Source organism: Oncorhynchus keta, chromosome 35 (assembly GCF_023373465.1).
Source record: "Oncorhynchus keta strain PuntledgeMale-10-30-2019 chromosome 35, Oket_V2, whole genome shotgun sequence".
In the NCBI taxonomy this organism is placed as follows: domain Eukaryota; kingdom Metazoa; phylum Chordata; class Actinopteri; order Salmoniformes; family Salmonidae; genus Oncorhynchus; species Oncorhynchus keta.
Window position 1 is genome coordinate 70,537,881 of NC_068455.1, and position 17,941 is coordinate 70,555,821.

Sequence of the window (17,941 nt, forward strand, 5' to 3'; positions counted from 1 at the left end):
CTTACAGGACACATCACTGTACTCTATACTCCTCTGTAAACCCGTCACAAGACCACTGGTTGATGCTTATTTATAAAACCCTCTTAGGCCTCACTCCCCCTTATCTGAGATACCTACTGCAGCCCTCATCCTCCACATACAACACCCGTTCTGCTAGTCACATTCTGTTAAAGGTCCCCAAAGCACACACATCCCTGGGTTGCTCCTCTTTTCAGTTCTCTGCAGCTAGTGACTGGAACGAGCTGCAACAAACACTCAAACTGGACAGTTTTATCTCAATCTCTTCATTCAAAAACTCAATCATGGACAATCTTATTGACAGTTGTGGCTGCTTAACATGATGCATTTTGTCTCTACTTCTTGCCCTTGGTGCTGTTGTCTGTGCCCAATAATGTTTTATCATGTTTTGTGCTGCTACCATGTTGTTGTCATGTTGTGTTGCTACCATGTTGCTGCATGGCTGTGTTGTCATGTGTTCTCAACTAGCTTACCTTTATTTAACCAGGTAGGCTAGTTGAGAACAAGTTCTCATTTACAACTGCGAGCTGGCCTAGATAAAGCAAAGCAGTTGTGCGTTTTGTCCTATATTTGTATTTTCAATCCCAGCGGGAAACATTTTGCCTTTTGGTAGGCCGACATTGTAAATAAGAATTTGTTCTAAACCGACTTGCCTAGTTAAATAAAAGGTTAAATAACTAGACCTAATTGCCCATTAAGGCCAGGAAGAGGCTGAGAGGGAAAATGGCTGATTTAGGCCTATTCCACAACAAGTACTAGAAACAAACATATTGATGATAGACCCACTAGGTCTAGTTCCCTCTTCTGAATGTCAACTAGCTGACTCTTAGCTAGCTAGGCCATATAGACAGACACACAGCCAGCTGACTCATGCTAGCTAGGCCACAGACAGCCTGAGGACAGAGCAGTCACACACCCAGTCATATGGTTCAGCAGACTGTAACCATTACTGCCGGTAGACACACAGACAGTACCGCTCACAGTCTACCCACACTGAGGACATTTTTGAGAAATGGTCAAAATGTGCCATGGAGGAACATGGCAAACATCATATGTGGGTCTTCAGGGAGGCAATGTCATGTGAGAGGAGACCAGATTAGCTGTAGCTAGCCTGATAGATATAGTCCGAAAGGCAGACAACTGGGAGGAGTAGCCAGGATCATGGCAGGAATGGTGTTAGTCAGAAACTAGAAACAAAAGAACTAGAAACTGAGCTCTTATGTCATAACACCGGAACATCCAGGAAATGCCATTAACATTGGAATAGTCGACCCTTCCTTCCTAACCGTGACTTCTTCAGCTGAAGCGGTGAACAGATCATGGAGCCACAACATGTTATTTCATCATCATCATCAAAATCATCATCTTCAGCACCATGCTGCATAGCCTGCATTGTGAGTAAAACTAGTATTTTAACTTCATTTCTTTGCCAGCAGAATGAACAAGAAAACTGCTCTTGATACAGTTCTGTTCTCGAATGTGGCACCACTAAAAATGGTTGACCGAAGTATCAAATCAAAAGTAGCCTATAGACAATCACTAGCCTTAGGTAAAATAACTGACTGTTGCTGTTTGTCCGTACAATCAAATCAACTCATACGTAGGAACTAGTCTAGTCTTAGACAGAATATCAGATAGGACTCACCAAGCTACCCCGGCCCATTGCCAGGACGGCCACGGAATGCCGCCTGTGCATTCCAGCCATATTGACTTGTTGCCTTATTTATCCGCAAAATAACAACAGTATCAAACAGTGTAAGCGTTTCCATCTCTCCTCCTAGCTTCTCTCACTATTTTTCCGAGAGGAAGTGTTTGTGACAGAGACAGGAGAGGGGTGAAAAAGAGATGGGTCTCTGGCAGGGGAAGCTATTAGTGATGCTTCGCCTTCAGCATCCAGAAATCATCACAACTTTTAAGTGAGCTTGTGTACTTCTCCCGAATCCCAACAAGTACACAATAACATTGTTGTCTCCAGCGGTAGCAGCTAGATCATTATGGGAAAACTGAAAATAATCTTACCATAACAATACCTGACAAGACACTAGTAGGGCCTGATATGGACCTGTACTGAAAGAAGAACATCAGTCAGTCAGTGAGAAAGGATGTGTTTCTGATTATGCTCGTGTCAGCACTTGACAGTCACCAATAGAAATGATCATTCTCCTTTTCAGGAGTATGTATCTACTTCAGAGGTTGTCAGTGTCATCTTGCCCTGTAAGATCAGGTGAAAGTGTCATCCAGCACAAACATTATGACAGTTGGCAAGCTAAACTAGCTAGCTGGCCAGCCAGGTTCAGTGGTTAACGTTCGTCATCTAACTTAGTTAGCTAACGCTAGTTGGTTACTAAGCCAGCTAACTGTGGTGTTTCGTGTCAGTCAAAAATCTGATTGTAATGTTAGCTAACGTTAGGTAGCTCGAGCAAACAAATTAGCTAGCTAACTACTCTGAAAAATGTATATTCATAGTTTTCCCAAGGAAAGAAGCAGTGACTCTGGCGAACTAAAATAATTTGCAAGCTAACGTTAAATCAACAATATATTTCATTGTAGCTAGTAACGCTAGCTAGCGAACGTCAGATTCATAGCTAACGTCAGCTAACGTTATACTAGATGCGAAGTGTTAGCCTAACAGTCAATAATCTTGAGAAGCTAGATAACGTTAGCAAACTTCTACCACCTACCTGCAAATTGGCAAAGTTAGGTTTGGTATGATGCTCCAAAATAACTTGTTGGTTAAACGGAAGTTAAAAATATACATGTAAGGGTCAGTTAGCAAAATACCATGTCCACCCTATATTATAATAACTGTCCACCCTATATTATAAGAACGGTCCACCCTATATTATAAGAACGGTCCACCCCACACCAACTTCCGGTGATTTTTTTCTTATTATAAATGGTCTACTTCCGGTCCTTCTGACAAAAGTGAAATTAATTTAACTAGCAATGCGCAAAACTTTATATAGAAACAAAACTGATTAAAATATGTGTACTGTTTTTCCACTCATGAGCTCAGTATAAAAAAAGTTTCCAAAAGGGTTATTCAACTGTTCCCATTGGAGAAACATTTTTAGTTCCCGGCAGAACCCTTTTGAGTTCCATGTCCAACCATCTGCAGAAAGGCCTCTACGTGGAACCCAAACGGGTTCTACCTGGAACCAAAAGGGTTCATCAAATGGTTCTCCCATGGGGACATTATTTGAGATTTTGATTTACAGGTATCAAAAATCGAATACACATTCTTTGGCACATTCTTGTAAACAACAGGTGTAGACAAACAGTGAAATGCTTACGGCCCTTCCCAGCAATGCAGAGAGAAATAATAGAAAAATAATAACACAAGGAGTAAATACACAACGAGTAACTATAATTTGGCTATATCCACATGGTAGGTACCGAGTCGACATGCAGAGGTAGGAGGTAATTCAGCAACAGGATAGATATTAAACATTAGCAGGAGCGTATGTGATGAGTCAAAAGAGTTAGTGCAAAAAGGGCCAATGCAGATAGTTAAATAGCTAACTGGACTAACTATTAAATAGTTACCCAAATAGCAGTCTTATGGCTTGGGGGTAAAAGATGTTCAGGGTCCTGTTGGTTCTAGACTTGGTGCATCAGTACTGATTGCCGTGCAGTAACTGAGAGAACAGTATGACTTGGGTGGTATAGAGGTCCTGGATGGCAGGGAGCTCGGCACCAATGATGTACTGGGCAGTGCGCACTACCCTCTGTAGCGCCTGGTTAGAAGCCGAGCAGTTGCCAGTTGCCAAGATGCTCTCAATGGTGCAGCTGTAGAACCTTTTGAGGAGCTGATGGCCCATGACAAATCTTTTCAGCCTCCTGAGGGGGAAGAGGCGTTTCTCGTGCCTTCTTCCCCACTGTGTGTGGACCATGATAATTCCTTAGTGATGTGGACACCAAGGAACTTGAAGCTCTCGACCCACTCCACTACAGCCCCGTCAATGTGGATGGGGGTGTGCCCGGGTCTCAATCCTATTATCAGATTCAATGTCTTGCTGACGTTGAGAAAGAGGTTGTTGTCCTGGCACCACACTGCCAGGTCTCTGACCTCCCTGTAGGCTGTCTCATCATCATCGGTGATCAGGCCAACCATGTTGTGTCGTCAGCAAACTTTATGATGGTGTTGGAGTCGTGCGCGGCCACACAGTCGTGGGTGAAGAGGGAGTACAGTAGGGGAATATGCACGCATCTCTGAGGGCCCCTGTGTTGAGGGTCAGCGTGGTGAATGTGTCGTTTCAGGTGGTGGCGGCCTGTCAGGAAGTCCAAGACCCAGTAGCAGAGGGACGTGTTCAATCCCAGGGTCCTGAACTTAGTGATGAGCTTGGAGGGCACTATGATGTTGAATGCTGAGCTATCGTCAATGAACAGCATTCTCACATAGGTGTTCATTTTGTTCAGGTGGGAAAGGGCAGTGTGGAGTGTAATAGAGATTGCATCATCTGTGGATCTGTTTGGGGCAGTATGTGAATTGAAGTGGGTCTAGGGTTTCTGGGATAATGGTGTTGATGTGAGCCATGACCAGCCTTTCAAAGCATTTTATGGCTACATATGTGAGTGCTATGGGGCGATAGTCATTTAGACAGGTTACCTTGGTGTCCTGTTCAGGGGTTTTACTTATACGTCAAGCTGCCTCACGCTACATAAACAGGATATGCTCCTGCTCCTATGAGCCGTTCCGGCTCGTACACGTTAAGGCTTGTGAAATGCTGCTTACTTACCTTGGCATCCTTGGGCACAGGGACTATGGTGGTCTGCTTGAAATATGTAGGTATTGCAGACGGGGTCAGGGAGAGGTTGAAAATGTCAGCGAAGACACTTGCCAGCTGGTCAGCGCATGCTCTGAGTACACGTGCTGGTAATCTGTCTGGCTCTGTGGCCTTGTGAATGTTAACTTGTTTAAAGGTCTGACTCATATTGGGTACGGAGAGCGAGATCACACAGTCGTCCAGAACAGCTTGTACTCTCATGCATGGTTCAGTGTTGCTTGCCTTGAAGCATAGTTGTGGTAGTCAACATATATTACTCAGATGGAAAAGATATTCAGAGCCTTTTATTCAATGGCTTGGTAAGCTATCTTAGATTGTTGGCTGTTAAAGGCTCTCTATGATGAAAAGAGAACTATGAATGTTAGAGATAGCCTGCACAGATAAAATACACCTTATGGAACAGCAGGGACTGTGAAGAGAAACAGACACACGCACACACGCTAGCAAACACACTCTACACACACACGCGTACATTGTAACATTGTTGTATGGTGGTATTATACATTTTGATATGTAGTGGTGTATTAATGTTATATGATGTACTGTTTTTATCTTTTGTTGTATGTGTGATGTAAGCGCCTTAATGTGTTTGGACCCCAGGAATAGTAGCTGCTGCCTTGACCTAACCCTAATACTTGGCAGCTAATGGGGATCCCTGATAAATACATCAAATTAAAATACAAAAATAAATACTTTGTAAAGGGCTGACAAAATACTTTTTGTAGGTAGCTTATGTTTAGAGCTTCAACCTCAGGATAACACTAAAATCATCAAATAAAAGGTGTACTTATCCCATCCTAAAACTCACACAGCATGATGGTTTTAACATGCCTTTCAGTCCAACAATTATATAACCATCTGGTTGGGGAGACTGTAGTCAAGAAGGAGGAAAGGCAGAAGCCCAGATCTATGTGAGAAATGTGAGGGAGAGAAAAGGAGACTGACTGGGTGTCTGTAGCTCAGCTGTAGTACAACTTCACTTTATGCAACAGTGTAACCAACCTTCCATCTGAAGTACCATCTGAACCATTCCACCGCATATACAAAACCTTGAGCTCTCAGCTCTCTATAAGAACGAGAGACAGAGACTGAGATAAGCAGCTTACTTTGTGGCACGCAGTGAATAATGTTTTGCCTACTGTTTTTTCTCACTCAAAGGCGATAGCATACCCGATGAAGAAAACTAAATAGACCTGTACACAGAATAAGTGTCACTTATAATAAATCATTGTAGTTTGGACAACAGTTACCTGTGTGCGCCTGCGCTATGATGGCATTAGCGTGGGGCTGTGCGGAGATGCCCAATCACATCACAGACGAGGTAGGCTACCGTAACCCACCAACCGGGCCTGCTGGGAGGCGCTTGGCTAGAGCGTAGGTTTGGGTGAGCTGGGACAGCTCAAGACCGCAAGGGCGAAAGACCGACAATCAGGGAGTGTGACGAGCAGCAAGTCATCCGTGTCACTCTCGTATCTGTTCCTTCCCAGCAAGGTAAGAGCTATATTGACTGGCATTACTTGAATGAATTATCATATTACTGAGATTAAATAGTTGATGTGATAGTACGTTTTCGTTTTGATACTATTTGGTGAAAGCTTAATTAAAAGCCCTCCGAGAGTCCCATGAAGTGGCAAGAGTCCGGAGCTCGATAGAGCGACTTAACGTCGCTTGACATGACACTTGTATGGGATCAATATCAAATGTATTGTGAACACACAGCATGCATTTTGTACTCGTGTATCATGATCTGTACAAATAAGTACCAATCCATAAATGTAAATCACTATCCACAAATTTAAATCACTTTCCACAAATGTAAATCACATTCCACAAACAAACACCTTTTGATTTGTATTTGTAAATCGATATATTGCAATAGAATTTCTTTATAACTGCAGATATGCAGGTCATTTCCAAGGGCCTTATTAAGTAAAATGACTGCCATAAAGATTTGCACATAGGAGAGATATGCGCAAACATGACAGATATGCCAAACCTAAAACTCCATGTTTGGATGCGCTTCGGTGACCTGTTCATAGAAAAAAAGTTCTCACACGTAGAAAGCGATTTGAATTCGTAGAAAAAAAGTTTTGTACCGGTAAAAAGCGATTTCTATAAATCGCTGACAGCTTCTCGTTCGGCGGTGTTGATGCGGCAATATTGATGCCTGCAGAAATTATATAGTATGGTAGCCATAATGTGTAACCATAGTATGTCCAACATACATAATCGAAACCCTAGCCCACTCTATATTTGCAACACTTTTACGGCGTACACCCGTGCATCGCCCAAATAGTTAATTTAGCTGCCAAGTGGGATAGCACAACTAAATGTGAAGGATATGTCATACATTGTAAGTGATAATATTGTAACGACCCTGGGTTTATAAGCGCGGAAATCGACACTGCCGCACGAGCATGCTTTTGCGGCACAGTCGATAACGCGCCGGACCTCGGGCTCGAAGGTCGAGGGTTCGAGACCTGCTCCCTGCTGTTTCATTACAACATTATAATCCATCCGCTGTCTCATGTTGCACAGACGATGAGCATTAAGGAGAAATAAGTATTCCTGAGGCCTCTAGCCGTTTCCCCAGGAGAGGCATGCAAAAGGTAGGTTATGGGATTAGACAATCAACACAGCTGCCATTATATGAGTAATAGCATACATACAAGAGGTATACAAACAATCAATGATAACATATACTCGGGGTACAACAAATGACAGATTATACAAATACCTTAAAATACACACGTATTGATTGTTTTAACAGCTTTCTTATTAGAAGAATGTAGAATGGTCTTAAATGTACTGCTCAAATTCCTCATAGAAAACATGGAAGAGTAGTTTTTTGTTAGTGAATTTACATTCATGAATATTACATTGTGCCATTAGCACAATTAGATTTGAGGTAAAAATTGCTTTTCTTTATCATTATTATAGTTAAGTAAGGAAACCGAGCAGCATATTCTCCCATAGAAAAACTAAAATCATCAATAATAATAACATTTGTAAAGAAATGATGGCAAGATATTCATCATTTTATAAGTAGACAATGCCAAAATAAATGCAAAACTTTTTCTGGATGCTCAACACAACTACAGTTAATGTTAATATATGTTTTCATTTTATCCAGGTAATGATTCACAGGGTAATACTTATGGATCATTCTGAAAGAGACCTCTTTGATCTTGTTAACAAGCAGGTATCTGTGTGGTAATAACCTGACTTTTTATTCCAATAGATATTGAAAAATGTATTCCAGTAAGTTGTGACATAAGGAATGGATACAATATCCCTGTATAGATCTGTTGTTCTGAGGGAGCAAGGATAAACACAGTTTTCCTATTGGAGAGTCAACTGGATTAAGGAGGGCAGGTCAAGAAAGTGATGTCTGGTTACACCTCTAAACAACATGAGAGTTCCAGATGGAATAGCATCAAAGACTATGGTGAACTCTCTAGTTGTAACAGGGATATTGTAATGAGGTAAAAAAAAAAAAAATCCTCCAGTAGGATATGATTATTAAACCAGTTCTTCAAAAATAAAGACTTGTTTCTATACAAAATATCCGTATAGTTCCAAATGAAATGCCAATGCGGGGACAATTATGTTGATATTTTAATGACCACGCTAAGAATACTTGTCTATGAAAAGCAGATCATTTTGTAGGAATCTTATCAATATTATAGTTACAAAGTAACATAAAATTTAAGCCACTAAAACGGGAGAAGATATAAGGAGGGATGCAATTCCAAATTGAAGAAGGATTCTGAAATGTTTAGCCCAATTTATCTTAAGTATTATTCAAAGTAGGAAAATCCCCCCAAAAATTGAGACCACATATTCATATGTGTTCATAACGACAGATTTCCTAGTATAATGTGTACGGTTCTTCCAGATGAAGTTGGAAAGCATCTGGTCAACTGCTTTACCTATTTTGTTGAAAAGATGCAGGGACTGGGCTGCATAACTAAGTCTGAAGATACCTTCAGCTTTAGAGAGCAATACTCAACCTTTCAAGGATAAATCCCCCTGCAACCAATGGTTCAACTTCTTTTCGTTTTTTTCGATAATAGTTATGAAATTTAATAAGCATCTTATCTTTCCTGTTGACCCTTACATATGGTAATCCCAAAGTATGTTACATTTTCCTTGACTGGAATATTGCATATAGAGGGTATACAATTTACACGTATTAAGGTGTAGGCAAAGACCAGATGCGTTGGGAAAAATATTTATCACATCGACTACTCTAGGAATCTGATCAGCATCTTTCAAAAAGAGGGTGGTGTCATCTGCAAGCTGACTGATGATGATAATATCTCTGTCAGCAATAGAGATACCTTTTATATTGCCGGATTTAACAGAACATTTAAGAAGTTGGGTTGCAAGCAGGAAGAGGTAAGGTGAAATTGGGCAACCTTGCCTAATTCCTCTTTTCAAATCAAATCTAGGAGAAGTGCTTTAATTTAATGGAACTGTTCCCATTCATTATAAAGAGTTTCAATAGTACAACAAAATAATTCCCCAAAACCACATTTCTCAAGGGAGCGAAATAGAAACTTATGTTCCACTGTATTGAAGGATTCATAAAAGTCTAAGAAGACAATCAAACTATCTTGGAAGATTAGATCAGAATAGTCAATAAGGTTTAACAGCAGTTGGTAATTATGAGATACATGTCTATTCCTCATGAAGCCAGATTGAGTCCCTTCTACTATTGAGTCCAATACTGCATTCATTCTTTTTGCAAATATAGATGCTAATATTTTGTTGTCGTTATTGAGAGGATAGATTGGACGCCAATTATCGAGGAGAAGCAAGTCATTCTTGGACTTAGGTATTAATGTAATCAAACCTTAAGTCAAACTGGGAGGGAGAGCATTATTTGCAATGCTTTCAGAAAATACCTCCAATAGAAATGTGGCTAACTGTTGAGAAAAAGTTTTGTAAAACTCAGCAGATATACCATCAGTCACAGGAGACTTATTGTTGTTAAGGTGTTCAGTAGAATAAATGATCTCTTCAACTATAATAGGGTCATCACAGTGTTCCCTCTCAGCCTCCCAAATTGATTTCACATCCCCCAGAGTGTCCAAAAAAACTGAGTTGAGGACCTCACAATACTTCTAACTATATAAAATCCTGCAGAAGTTGCAACTAAAGATAGAGATTAATTTGGGATCATCTGTGATGAGAGCATTAATATGTATTTGTTGAATTGTATTATTTTTAGTGGTATTCTTCTAACCTGAGAAAATAAGATTCATTTTGTTCACCCTCCTCTCGCCACTTCTTCCTGGATTTTATTTATTTATCTGTTATTTTACCAGGTAAGTTGACTGAGAACACATTCTCATTTGCAGCAACAACCTGGGGAATAGTTACAGGGGATGAATGAGCCAATTGTAAACTGGGGATTACTAGGTGACCGTGACAGTTTGAGGGCCAGATTGGGAATTTAGCCAGGACACCGGGGTTAACACCCCTACTCTTACGATAAGTGCCATGGGATCTTTAGTGACCTCAGAGAGTCAGGACACAACCGTTTAACGTCCCATCCGAAAGACTGCACCCTACACAGGAGAGTGTCCCCAATCACTGCCCTGGGGAATTGGGATATTTTTTTAGACCAGAGGAAAGAGTGCCTCCTTCTGGCCCTCCAACACCACTTCCAGCAGCATCTGGTGAGGTGATCTTTGTAATTACACTTTCTTCTTCAACTCTCCTCGTCTTGGCAAGAATACTAACATATTTTCCAACCTCACAATTAAAAAGCTCCCAGTTGTTATTGTATGAATTGTCATTTATAGCTTTCTTCCAGAAGTGTGTAATTAAATAGTTTATCTCCATCTTTACAAACTCATGTTTTAGTATAGAGCTCCTAAGCTTCCTGGAGGATGATCTGCCAAGGCCATTATCAGAAAACATGTTTTAATGTCAATTTAAATAGCTCTGCCAATGCTTCGTTGACATATTACATCACCACTTGTTCTCTATTGTCTATGGAGAGGAATTCCTGTGGAGAGAGTTCATAGACCTAATATAAACTATTTATCATGTTGACATATTACATCACCACTTGTTCTCTATTGTCTATGGAGAGGAATTCCTGTGGAGAGAGAGTTCACAGACCTAATATAAACTATTTATCATGTTGACATATTACATCACCACTTGTTCTCTATTGTCTATGGAGAGGAATTCCTGTGGAGAGAGAGTTCACAGACCTAATATAAACTATTTATCATGTTGACATATTACATCACCACTTGTTCTCTATTGTCTATGGAGAGGAATTCCTGTGGAGAGAGAGTTCATAGACCTAATATAAACTATTTATCATGTTGACATATTACATCACCACTTGTTCTCTATTGTCTATGGAGAGGAATTCCTGTGGAGAGAGAGTTCATAGACCTAATATAAACTATTTATCATGTTGACATATTACATCACCACTTGTTCTCTATTGTCTATGGAGAGGAATTCCTGTGGAGAGAGAGTTCACAGACCTAATATAAACTATTTATCATGTTGACATATTACATCACCACTTGTTCTCTATTGTCTATGGAGAGGAATTCCTGTGGAGAGAGAGTTCACAGACCTAATATAAACTATTTATCATGTTGACATATTACATCACCACTTGTTCTCTATTGTCTATGGAGAGGAATTCCTGTGGAGAGAGAGTTCATAGACCTAATATAAACTATTTATCATGTTGACATATTACATCACCACTTGTTCTCTATTGTCTATGGAGAGGAATTCCTGTGGAGAGAGAGTTCACAGACCTAATATAAACTATTTATCATGTTGACATATTACATCACCACTTGTTCTCTATTGTCTATGGAGAGGAATTCCTGTGGAGAGAGAGTTCATAGACCTAATATAAACTATTTATCATGTTGACATATTACATCACCACTTGTTCTCTATTGTCTATGGAGAGGAATTCCTGTGGAGAGAGAGTTCATAGACCTAATATAAACTATTTATCATGTTGACATATTACATCACCACTTGTTCTCTATTGTCTATGGAGAGGAATTCCTGTGGAGAGAGAGTTCATAGACCTAATATAAACTATTTATCATGTTGACATATTACATCACCACTTGTTCTCTATTGTCTATGGAGAGGAATTCCTGTGGAGAGAGAGTTCATAGACCTAATATAAACTATTTATCATGTTGACATATTACATCACTACTTGTTCTCTATTGTCTATGGAGAGGAATTCCTGTGAAGAGAGAGTTCACAGACCTAATATAAACTATTTATCATGTTGACATATTACATCACCACTTGTTCTCTATTGTCTATGGAGAGGAATTCCTGTGGAGAGAGTTCACAGACCTAATATAAACTATTTATCATGTTGACATATTTGGTTGTCATCTTACTTTTATTTAGTTTTTAGACTACTTCTTTTTTACTTTGTCCTGTTTATTTAGTAGTTTTTTATAAGAAGTTGAGAAGTGTTAGGCCTATGTGTAAAAAATAAAAAGTTACCGGAGACAGTAGAGGGCATGCCTTTGGGGCAAATTCGAGAACTGTCTGTAGTTGATATGAAATAGAATAAATTAAATGAACGCAGAAAAAATCCTGCATGCAAATTCCAAATCAGGGCGTTGTGCTGAAGTTATAATTTGCCTAGTTTTTATTTATTTTACCCTTGTTTAACTATTAAGAACAAATTCTTATTTTCAATGGCGGCCTAGGAACAGTGGGTTAACTGCCTTGTTCAGGGGCAGAACGACAGATGTTTATCTTGTCAACTCGGGGATTAGATCTTTCAACCTTGCGGTTAAAAGTCTAATATTCTAACCACTAGGCTACCTGACATGCCTAGTTAAATAAAGGTTCAATTTAAAATGAAAATAAAAATAAAATACAAAAATAACTCTATTAGAGTGACATGTCATTTGCTCATCATGAGACACAGTAAACATGTTGAGAGCAGTAAGTATTCTGAAAGCCCTCCAATTAAAACTGCCTTCCATATTTACAATCTTTGAAATCCAGTGATTTTTGTTTTATGATTGTAACGATAATTTTTTATATAGTTGTGACATCAACACCATTTTACCATTTTGTCAGTGTCATTGATTAAATCTTTCTGGTGAGATTAATATTGAGATAGATCTTCACTGAACTAAACTGGAGGTCCCTAGTCTGGGTGCCAGTCTGTTTCTAAAACAGTGCCAGTCTGTTTCTAAAACCTTCTAAAACCTTGCCAAATCCATGTCAGATACCAGAAATAGAATGGCAGGCTAGGAGGGCCCTTTACACCAGATCCTGCCCCTGACAATCTGTTCTTAGATCAGTGATAGGAAGCCTGTCTGACAAGGCACCCCTGTTCAAAGTATATCTGATAATGTCCTCAAGGGGCTGTGCCTTGTACCAATGACCTTTTTAACACAACAAACCTGTATTGTGCCCAAAGACAGGGGAATTAGTATCCATTAATTACAGAACAATCAGAGTAACATACTTTTTTTCATTGGTCTTTAACTTGCTACCATGTTATTACCATGTTGGTCCCACTTCCGGAACTATAATGTAAAGTGCTACGACAGTGCCAGTTCTCTGCCCTCCTGGCCAGGTGTCCCGGATTTACGGTTACTATGTTACGTCTAGTCTATGAGACCAGGCATTTTGGCCAGGGTTCCCTTGAAAAATAGGTATTTTGACCTCACCTTTATCAGGACAACGTGGTCAAATAAAATAATAATAGTTATGTAAGTCACCCTTTTATTTGAATAGGTAAAAAGATCAAACTATGATAGAAAACAGACATAAAACAGAATTTCTACTTCCTGGTTTTATGTCCATATAGATGACGGACGTGGAGCTGATGAAGAGGATGTTACGGGCGGTGCTGGCGGCCAATAAGAGCGGGCCCGGGGTGTCTTTGTCTCGCCTCCAGTCTGAATACAAAGCTCTGACTGGTGAACAGATCCCTCATAAACAGATGGGTCATGCCAGTCTGGACACCCTGCTGCACAGCATTCCCAGCGTGGTTCACATGGAGCGCAACCGCACTGGGGAGGTGAGGAGAGAGTGTACACACATACACATACAAACTCATGGATGGATGGGTGGACGAATAGATGGACGAGTGGGTGGGTGGGTGGATGGATGGGTGGGTGGATGGACGGATGGGTGGGTGGACGGGTGGGTGGATGGATGGATGGGTGGGTGGACGGGTGGGTGGATGGGTGGACGGATGGGTGGGTGGGTGGACGGATAGATGGGTGGACTGGGAGACAAACAGCATGAGGAGAAAACACACAAACACATAGACGGATGGACAGATGGACACACACACACAACACAACACTTGCATAGCAACACGCACATATACAGTGGGGAGAACAAGTATTTGATACACTGCCAACTTTGCAGGTTTTCCTACTTACGAAGCATGTAGAGGTCTGTATTTTTATCATAGGTACACTTCAACTGTGAGAGACGGAATCTAAAACAAAAATCCAGAAAATCATATTGTATGATGTTTAAGTAATTAATTTGCATTTTATTGCATGACATAAGTATTTGATACATCAGAAAAGCAGAACTTAATATTTGGTACAGAAACCTTTGTTTGCAATTACAGAGATCATACGTTTCCTGTAGTTCTTGACCAGGTTTGCACACACTGCAGCAGGGATTTTGGCTCACTCCTCCATACAGACCTTCTCCAGATCCTTCAACTTTCGGGGCTGTCGCTGGGCATTATGGACTTTCAGCTCCTTCCAAAGATTTTCTATTGGGTCATCAGGTCTGGGCAGACTGAGCTACAGAAGGACCACTAGCTAGGTTTTCCAGGTCTGGAGACCAGGACCTCGAGATGCTTCTTACGGAGCCACTCCTTATTCGCCCTGGCTGTGTGTTTCGGGTCGTTGTCATGCTGGAAGACCCAGCCACGACCCATCTTCAATGCTCTTACTGAGGGAAGGAGGTTGTTGGCCAAGATCTCGCGAAACATGGCCCCATCCATCCTCCCCTCAATACGGTGCAGTCGTCCTGTCCCCTTTGCAGAAAAGCATCCCCAAAGAATGATGTTTCCACCTCCATGCTTCATGGTTGGGTTGGTGTTCTTGGGGTTGTACTCATCCTTCTTCTTCCTCCAAACACAGCGAGTGGAGTTTAGACCAAAAAGCTCTATTTTTGTCTCATCAGACCACATGACCGTCTCCCATTCCTCCTCTGGATCATCCAGATGGTCATTGGCAAACTTCAGAAGGGCCTGGACATGCGCTGGCTTGAGCAGGGGGACCTTGCGTGCGCTGCAGGATTTTAATCCATGACGGCGTAGTGTGTTACTAATGGTTTTCTTTGAGACTGTGGTCCCAGCTATGGTTGGTAGGTGATCAAATACTTATGTCATGCAATAAAATGCTAATTAATTACTTAAAAATCATACAATGTGATTTTCTGGATTTTTGTTTTAGATTCTCACAGTTGAAGTGTACCTATGATACAAATTACAGATCTCTACATGCTTTGTAAGTAGGAAAACCTGCAAAATCGGCAGTGTATCAAATAGTTGTTCTCCCCACTGTATACACACATACACACACACCAACACTCAGACACACAAACACGTACACACACAGTCTTGTACAGCTAACCTTGTGGGGACTCAGAATTCAGTCCCATTCAAAATCTTATTTTCCCTCAACTTAACCCTAAACCTAACCCCTACTATTACCCTACCCTAACCCTGCAACTAACCCTAGCATCTAACCATAAAACTAACCCTAGCTTCTGACCCTAACTCAAAATGTAATTCCAACACTAATTCTAACCTTAACCATGAACCCCCAGGAAATATAGCATTTGACCTCGTCAGGACTTGCAAAATGTCCCCAGTTGGTCAAATTTTTGTTTGTTTAATATTAGTCCTCACAATTCACTTACTGCACACATACACTCCAGTGGCTGGCTAAAAATAATGAAAGTATCAAAAGATGTCTCTATGAGACGCCAAAGTAATTAAAGCAATGATGCTGAACGATGATTATCCTGCTGGTGTGAGATAATGAGTGTGCCCTGTGGTGTGTGTGTGCACGTCTGCGTGTGTGTGTGCACGTCTACGTGGGTGTGTGCCCTCTGGTGTGTGTGTGCACGTCTACGTGGGTGTGTGCCCTGTGGTGTGTGTCTCCTCTCGATCCTATCCAGATGGTGTGTTTCGCCTCAGTCTCCAGCGAGACGGCCCACGTTGCCAAACTGGTGGCTCGACAGCGTACCTCCAAGAAGACTGGACGACCCCAAATGGTCAACTGTCAGATGAGGGTCAAACCGGCCGCCCCTCTCATCCTCAATGGTAGGGTGTGTGTGTCTGTGTGGGGGGAGGTCTTTGTCTGACTGCCTAATCCATATTATTTTTCAATATGGAGTTGCTTCCGAGCCGACATCAACAACAAGTGGGACACAATCATGAAGTGGAACGACATTTATTGGATATTTCAAACTTTTTTAACAAATCAAAAACTGAAAAATTGGGCGTGCAAAATTATTCAGCCCCCTTAAGTTAATACTTTGTAGCGCCACCTTTTGCTGCGATTACAGCTGTAAGTCGCTTGGGGTATGTCTCTATCAGTTTTGCATAAATGTCTTTCTGCTTCATGATTGTGTCCCACTTGTTGTTGATTCTTCACAAAAAAATACAGTTTTATATCTTTATGTTTGAAGCCTGAAATGTGGCAAAAGGTCGCAAAGTTCAAGGGGGCCGAATACTTTCGCAAGGCACTGTATCTGACCTCCAATCAAGGCTTCGGAAAAAAAAGAGTATGATAATTTGACGATCGAGCATATTAAAAAGCTATGTTGTCATCCATCTGATCCCACTGGCGATGATGACTTTTTTTTCGGGATGATCGATGTCATTACTGGAATGGACTGGAAGGTATGATGTCATCTCAAAACTGAGCAGCAACGGAAAGCATGATGATGACGTAATCTACACTGGTAGCTATAGTGACTGTTTTTTTCTAATTGACTAAAGCACAGGACATCAGTGCCTTGTCTAACTGTGCTATTTTCTCTCCTTGCCAACGGACCTTTTGCAGGGCGTGAGTTTCTGAGTGTGACATGGCACGACGTGGAATGCTTTGCCTATTTGTGTGTGTTAGTTCTGTACATGTTTCTATGTGTGTATACAGCTGTGTATTTCTTATCATCCTGCCACTACCCTCTTTGTCTCCTCCCCAGCCAAGCCCAGAACCTCTCTGAGACAGCCAGACCACAGGGGTCGTGGTCTGGGGCGAGGAGGAGGTGGGGGCGGCCGAGGATTGGGAGTCCAGCATGGAGACTTTAGACAGGGGAGGGACATGAGGGACACCCAATCAGAGGGAAAGAGCAATCAGAGCTCCAACCAGAACAAACCAATCAATCAGGACACCCCTGCTACCAGGAAGTCCTATGTGCCCTCTGAGAGGTGAGTGGTGATTAGTGGAAACCATAAACTAGACTGGCTAGACTGCACTAATCATTCCCTAATGACTGAAAGGAGTTACATGGAAAAGAAATGGAGGAAGAACTTGTCAAAAAGCAGGACAGACTGACGTTCTCTCACCCTGCTGACCTAATACTGTGAATAGCAATCATCTGTTGGGGCTGTTTGAAAACCTGTCCTTGTAGAAAACGACTCTCTAGAAATGAAATAGTTAAGAGTTTCTTACTCTGTTAAAAGGTAGAATCTCCTGTAGGGGGAAATATTGCCACTGGCCGTTCCACCACGGTTGTTATTGTTTCTGTTGCGGAGATGACGAGCGTTGTGCAGATTAGTGAAAAACATTTGAGTACGTATTGTGCTCGTCTACCGTGCGTGCGATGATGTCAGAGGGGAAAAAATTGTTTGTTTTCATTATCTTCTTTGTTGTTGTAATAACGCAAATGGATGTGGCTGTTTCACCATGAAGGATTTCAGCTTTATGGAAATATCACTTTGAGTTGCAAGCATTGCCTTTGCTGGGAGGGGAGGATTCTGTTCCATGCACTCTAAAACAAACTAGGAATCAGAAACTACTAGGAATCAGAATCAGGAACTACTAGGAATCAGAATCAGGAACTACTAGGAATCAGAATCAGGAACTACTAGGAATCAGAATCAGGAA

General features: G+C 41.2%; 2 protein-coding genes across 39 annotated transcripts in view; one reads left to right on the plus strand and one right to left on the minus strand.

The window, feature by feature from the left end:
- LOC118368969 (dynactin subunit 1-like) overlaps window positions 1–2,893 on the minus strand; it is a 40,638-nt gene extending 37,745 nt beyond the window's left edge. For all 38 annotated transcript variants that reach the window (XM_052497551.1, XM_052497546.1, XM_052497540.1 and 35 more), the window contains exons 1-2: window positions 2,700–2,893; window positions 2,038–2,080 (exon numbers count right to left, since the gene is read on the minus strand). In XM_052497551.1, coding sequence (XP_052353511.1) covers window positions 2,038–2,080; window positions 2,700–2,776 — 120 coding nt within the window. In that variant the 5' untranslated portion in view covers window positions 2,777–2,893. The remainder of the gene's footprint in view (window positions 1–2,037; window positions 2,081–2,699) is intronic.
- LOC118368968 (tudor domain-containing protein 7B-like) overlaps window positions 928–17,941 on the plus strand; it is a 39,113-nt gene continuing 22,099 nt past the window's right edge. The window contains 4 exon segments of the mRNA XM_035753475.2: window positions 928–1,412; window positions 13,657–13,869; window positions 16,005–16,149; window positions 17,037–17,262. Coding sequence (XP_035609368.1) covers window positions 1,338–1,412; window positions 13,657–13,869; window positions 16,005–16,149; window positions 17,037–17,262 — 659 coding nt within the window. The 5' untranslated portion in view covers window positions 928–1,337.